At 33.2% G+C, this 6397-nt stretch overlaps 1 protein-coding gene across 2 annotated transcripts; it reads right to left on the bottom strand.

Annotated features, from left to right (window-relative positions):
* Positions 1–324: 324 nt before the first annotated feature.
* LOC141292744 (nuclear GTPase SLIP-GC-like) lies at positions 325–6359 on the bottom strand. 2 transcript variants are annotated; one of them, XM_073824787.1, is made up of 8 exons: positions 5726–6359; positions 5446–5626; positions 5213–5371; positions 3350–3473; positions 2723–2831; positions 2378–2508; positions 2203–2287; positions 325–1084 (listed from the first exon to the last, which is right to left on the bottom strand). In XM_073824787.1, exons 3-8 carry the CDS (start codon positions 5218–5220, stop codon positions 1029–1031), a joined length of 513 nt encoding a protein of 170 aa, XP_073680888.1. In that variant the 5' UTR covers positions 5221–5371; positions 5446–5626; positions 5726–6359; the 3' UTR covers positions 325–1028. The 2 variants fall into 2 exon arrangements, with proteins under 2 accessions (XP_073680888.1, XP_073680889.1); XM_073824788.1 differs by lacking the exon at positions 5726–6359 and having other exon boundaries at positions 5213–5370; positions 5446–5578.
* Between the last annotated feature and the right edge of the window lie 38 nt (positions 6360–6397).

Raw genomic sequence — 6397 nt, 5'->3', positions numbered from 1 at the left:
AAATGTACAAATTAATTTTACAAATTAAAAAACGATCGGAAATGCGTCCAATATTCTAATACTATTATTTGATGACAACAATACATTTGGAAAACAAAATACAGCCATTTCTGCTTTTTTTCTATTAAACAAAAAACCAAGCTGCACCCTTTTTTAAATTTCATCTTTCATTCCAAAATAGAATAATGAATGAACGAAAAAGTACACGGACCATCTGAGGAGGCATGAGATGTGCTAGTAAAACAAAGTTAAACATAAATATCTGTAAAATAAGTCAGTTAGTCAAAACTGGATTGCAGACAGGTGGCTCCAAAATCAAAAATGTTCATTTATTTATTTATTTTATTTGTATTTGTTAACATTTCTGGCAAAAAGTCATAACAAATTTGGCCTTTGCTGCATAGACAGCTAAATTTTATTGAAACCCAGCCTTTTCAGTGGTGAATTATTTCTTTAAGTGCTTACAGAAAAAAAAAAAATGTTTTTTAGCCATTTCTTGAAGATTGTAAAGAAATCTGCAAGTAGGTTTGTGAAGAGCAGTGATGGTGCCTTTCTGTGATGGTACCACAAGGTGCTGCTAACTCACTGATCGCAGGCATCCGGTGGAGATGTCATTTTGCATGGAATGAATTAGGCCTGTCATGACAACAACCTCTTGCACAAAGAACTTGTATGGAGATGTATGTAGGGTGCACACTGTTGCTGAAAAACACAATCCCTACTTAGCAGTTAGATGTCCATATGCAAAAGACACAGATCCCTAAACAAGGCCATTTCTGGCTTTCACTTTTTTTATAGAAGCATTTTTAAAATTTAAACTAACAAATGCAAAAAAACATGGTGACATCAAAGTTAACTTAAATGTGAGATAGCACACCTACTATCAGACAAATGTATGCAGAAAGTATAACAAAACAGAAGAATATATATGAGTAAAGAAATCTTTGTTGTAAAACAATAAAATTGTATGTGTCTTCACTACTGTGAATTGCGCTGTTTCTCTTGGGCTGCTTATTGTTTGATGAGCATCAGTCAGAAAGTTGCTTTAGAAGTGCCTCCATCTGATCAATCTCTCTGGAGACATCTAGAAATATATGTATTACAAAATGAATATGTTACAAAGTGTTGCACAATTTACATAAACGCGTAGTAGTGATGCGCGGGTCGGGGTTTTTTTCAACCCGCGGGTCCCGCAATTATGAAATTATTTGGCCCGCCCCAGCCCGCCCCGCAGTACTGTGTCTATTTTTACAACCCGCCCCGCCCCGCACCCGCGACAATTAAATAGACATACTATGCATTGTAATGCAAATGAAAACCGAAAGTGCTTTTCGCCCTTTAAACTGGCAACAATACTGTACGATTATGAATATGAACCATAAATCAAATCATATTAATAACAAGATAATCAGTGGTGTAACGTTAGTGGTGCCGGAAGAAATGTGGGTATATATGCTTCATTTATGAATATCGGTTTGAACTTTCTATTTGAACGCATTCGTTTACTGGATCCTTGGACTGAAAGGTTTAAAGGTTCACTGGTTTAAGGAAGTTCTGATCATGAAAATCTGCTTCTTTTTATTTGTAAGATATTGTGTTCGTTATTATCTACTGTTTAAAATGACTAGGGTGCAGGACGCAGCGGGCGCAATACATTTCAAAGCAAGCCGGCGCCACAGTCCTGACTACATCATTGCTGTCTTTATTGTGTGTTTTTAGCGAATATTTACATTCATTCACATATGACTGGATGTGGTTGACTGTCATGATTTTGGCTAATGCAGGATAATGCGCATCAGAGGAGATTTAAATACGCATAGCACCAGGCCAGCAGAGCTGAATGTGAGTTCGCTTGATGCGCTTGTGGCTGGCAGCGGGAGCTGCTTGGCGCTTTCGTGACGTGACGTGTTGATAACCTTATTAAAGAACTTAATAAAATATGAAAATAGATATTCCCAAATATGTAATGCACGCAACATACATTGATTTTTTTAAATTTTATTTTGTTTTTAATGACCCGCCCCAACCCGCCCCGCAAATAAAGTGACAGTTTCTTTACCCGCCCCAACCCGACCCGCGGCTTACCCGCGGGGCCCGCGGGTTATGAGACGACCCGCGCATCACTAACGCGTAGTGATTAAGAATAAACAGCCAATATGTAAAGTATGTAGTTTATTTTAACGTGATTACATTTTCTCTTACCCATCATTTTAACATTGCTTCCTTGTGACAGTGAGAGATCCATTGCTTTCTTTAGTCCTGGTTCAAGAACTTTTTTTATGTTCAGCTGCACAAAGAAACAAAAGATTCAGTTTGATCATTTTATACATGCTTGTTTTAATACGTGTTTGTCTTAATAAAGGTGTGAGATCAATACCTTTAAGTCATCTAACTTTTGAAGCACTTCCTTTTTTGCTTTGGCGAACATGTCTTGTTTTTTCTCAACTGTGTCTTTTAGCATATTTTGCCTTTCCTTCATGGATCCTATTCCTGTCAGAGCTGCAGCTTCTAAAATAAGAAACATTCAATATTCATTTTCTTTTGCATGGAGATACACTCATATTGTTTGCAGTAATTAAAATAAATAGTTTGTGAAAGATTAGTAAATACAGTAACTAATGTATTGCTCATGGTTAGTTCATGTTAGTTAATACATTAACTAATGTTTAACTAATGAACCTTATTGTAAAGTGTTACCAAATAAATGTTAATGCCTGCTTACCTTCATAACAGGGAGCCATTTCATTCTGAATGGTTTTTATAATTGATAAGTAGATGTCTTTCTTTAATTCAACAGTTTCTCTGATAAGTGATGCCTTCAGTTTGGCTTCCTTTTAGAAGAAAGGGAGCAAAAAAAAAGAAACAATTTAAATCAAGGCACCTGTTTATATCAGTCCCTATATTAATATATTAACAGTATGTTCAGTACTTTTCATCACTCTCTGGTTTATTAATCAGCAAGTGTAAAATGTATTATTTACATTGTCAGTCTTAAGGGCATAGTCAACCCAGAAATTTAAATTCTGTCATAATTTGCTCACCCTCATGTTGTTCCAAACCTGTATGACTTAGTTTCTTCTGTGGAACACAAGATATATTAAATAATCTTGGTTGAACACTTTATTTTATCGACAAAAAGCACTGAAACATTTTTTATGTTCTACTGAAGCAAGTAAATCATACAGGTTTGGAAAAAGTAAATGGTGACAGAATTTTCGGTTCTAAAAAACTAATTTATTCTAATTAATTCTAATATACAATGACTCTATTGCAAATAAAAACACACAGAGGACCAGGACCAGATTACTGTATGTCCAGTGCCCATGAAAGAACAATTTGCTGAACTCACCTCTAGTCTGATGAAGGTCTGAATGTGACGTACCACAGAAGATCTGAGGTAAGCAGGCTGACTCTGGATGATAGTGAATTTATCGATTTGTTCTTGCACTGACATTCCTGTTTGTCCACTCACACTGAAGCCAAAAGATCCAAAACGAATTAGTTTGTTTTGTAAACTTTTTTTAAAAGTAATTTTATACTCCTTAACTAATATTTTAAGAATTGCATTGTTTTTACTGTTTTTTTTTTTTTTTTTTTTTTTGTGAAACTATTATACAATATACATCAATGCAAGCTGTTAACGGGGATGTAATTTTCCGACCTCTAAGAGACAACCTATGTGATTTGCGTTGTTTTGAAATTTCTTTTAATTGGGTGAGGAGGGGTTGGTTACTGGATGTTGTTAACTGGTGCATGATGAATGAAATTGTGCAAATAAATAAACTGCAAAAAGATTGTTTTCTAAGACATCATCTGCGTCATCTGCAGGGCAGTTAAAAGCGTTAAAATTATTCAGAGTGCCACATGCGAGTGGAATCAGTGCTGAAACATTTCTCATTATTATCACTGTTAAAAACAGTTTTGTTGCGAAATATTTAGTGGAAAATGATTTTGTACATTTGTATAAGATTGATAAAAGAGAGATAAATTATTATTGTATTCATCATGCAAGTGATAAAAAGTAAAACAAAATTCTATTTAATAAAATCATTAACAAATGTAATTCATATTTTTGATAAATGAAAATAAATTCTGTTAATTAAACTTTATATTTATCAAATATATTTATTTTCTTTATTGCTTTTTAGTTTTACTTTCAGTAATTTTGATCAAATAAATTTAGCCTTGATGAACATAAGATATTTATGTAAAAAAAAATGATAATTGTAAAGTTTTCAAACTTTTGGCAGGTATAATAAAATAACAATTCTATATACTTTATTTTATTATAGTCTTTTATTATAATATATTATATTATTGTTATCGTGATTATTAAATGCGGCTTTTTTTTATCATTTTACAGGACAAAATGTATTATTGTAGTATCAAACAAACAATAACAATAACACTTTCTTTGGCCTGAACAAAATTATGTTTAAGGTTCAGTAACACTTTAGGATAACACTGTCGCATAATAACCAATTCATACTGTTAACTAGTTTCTTATTACTGTGCCTATTATTAACATATTGGCTGTTTATCAGTTATAAAGCACATATTTAGCATGACCATATTCTACATCCCTAATCCTACCTAATATCTAAACTTAACAACTAACTTGCTAGCTATTAATGCACAGCAAATAAGGAGTTTATTAAGTCCAAAATAATAGTTAATGGTTTGTTAATAACAAGAATTGGACCTTAAAATAAAGTGCCAAAAGTTTTTTGCTGTTTTCTTGAAATTATACGCAAATGGATGAGACACACTGTGACTCAGTTGTGCGTTTCAGATTTATCACATGCCACAAACTCATCATCTGCACTCAAACACCCACAACTTTATTTTTTCCTGAACGAATTAGCGTTTTTGGTTGAATGACTGACTGGTTTATTCACTGTTGTACAGACAGTTACTTGCCTGTACCTACACTGAATTCACTGGCAAATACCCACCACTAATACACAGACTGACAGTTTTGCAATCAGATGTGCAGCAGAGTAAAGTGAAGTGATGAAAAAGTGTAAATTGCCTTTGCTTACATCAGAACACCTGCCCAGTCAGATTAGGATTAACTGTTGTATACACATTGGTTCCCTTAACATGTCTTAAATCATTAACCAACCATTATATTGTTTTGATTGTTTTTTTTTATTATTCTGAACTAAACAAAGAAAGACTGAAGATAGAATGATTTAAAAAAAAAACTTACGGGAACATCTGGTTGAAAATTTCAGCAATATTTTTATGCAGGGGTTCTACCAATTTCTTGTTCAAATCTATGACTTCGTCCCTGTTTTTTGGCAAATAATATCCATAATTCTTGCACAAAGCTTGAAGAGTTTTATGGAATCCGCTCCCATTTTTTTTTCTGATGTAAAAATTTAAATATTGTTAGAAGGCATAAAAATGGTGATAATTTCTTTATATTTGAATCACACTCACAGTTGCTGGTGATATTAGTTTCACTGTGGAAGCAACACATGATTGCACTGATTCTTCTACTCCCTTTGAGAGACTCTGATCCAGGTCATTATGAATTCTGTCAAAATAAGTGTCCAGTTCATTTAAGTGCCTTCTTTAGATTATTTTCAAGATCCTTGCGGATGGCGACTTTCGTTTCAGCCTAAAACACATCCATACGACAGCAGTGAATTACACAACAATATATTGGCAACATTCTAAAAACATCTGCATGTGAAATATGTGTAATTTTGATGCATACTGCTTTCTTGTCTGTATCCAGCTGGACACTTTGGATCAGAGACAGAACTCCTTTTGCTTCATTCACATAATTTCTGACCAGTTCTCGGTTAATGCTTTTGTTAAGGCTCCTCAGAACTTCCTGCAGTTTTTGGGATTTCTACAGAAAAGGTGAGAGAGAGAGAGAGAGAGAGAGAGAGAGAGAGAGAGCATTTGAACTTTAAAAATGTAACTACAGCATTATTCATGTTTTAAAAAACACTCTTTATTTCACACGTTGTTCATGATATTTACTCATCATGCGGTTAGATCATTTTTTCTTTCATATTATTGCTAGCATATTGTCAATGTGTCTGAAACCCATTATGTTGTAATGTTATGTAATAATGAAATATTTCAAAATGTATTAATAAAATGATTGATTAATGTAATCATTTCAAAACCTTACATTTGAATGTTTACAACCTAAAATAAATAAATTAAAAAAAAATTAAAAAAACAACCATCCCTACTTCACGTATGAATGTTTGTGGTACTGTAGTGTAGTAACAAGCAGAGTTTACCTGTTTCAGCAGATTCCAGATTTAAATTGGTGTCGAAAAATGCATTGGAACTTACAGTAAATACTTGAAGTAAATCATTTTCAGTTCTGAATCTTTTCTATAGATAAATACAGATGAAAAGCGAATAATCA

This window comes from Garra rufa, chromosome 19 (assembly GCF_049309525.1).
Source record: "Garra rufa chromosome 19, GarRuf1.0, whole genome shotgun sequence".
Classification (NCBI taxonomy): Eukaryota; Metazoa; Chordata; class Actinopteri; order Cypriniformes; family Cyprinidae; genus Garra; species Garra rufa.
Note: the sequence above shows the minus strand (reverse complement) of the source record. Positions and strands in the feature narration are given on the sequence as shown.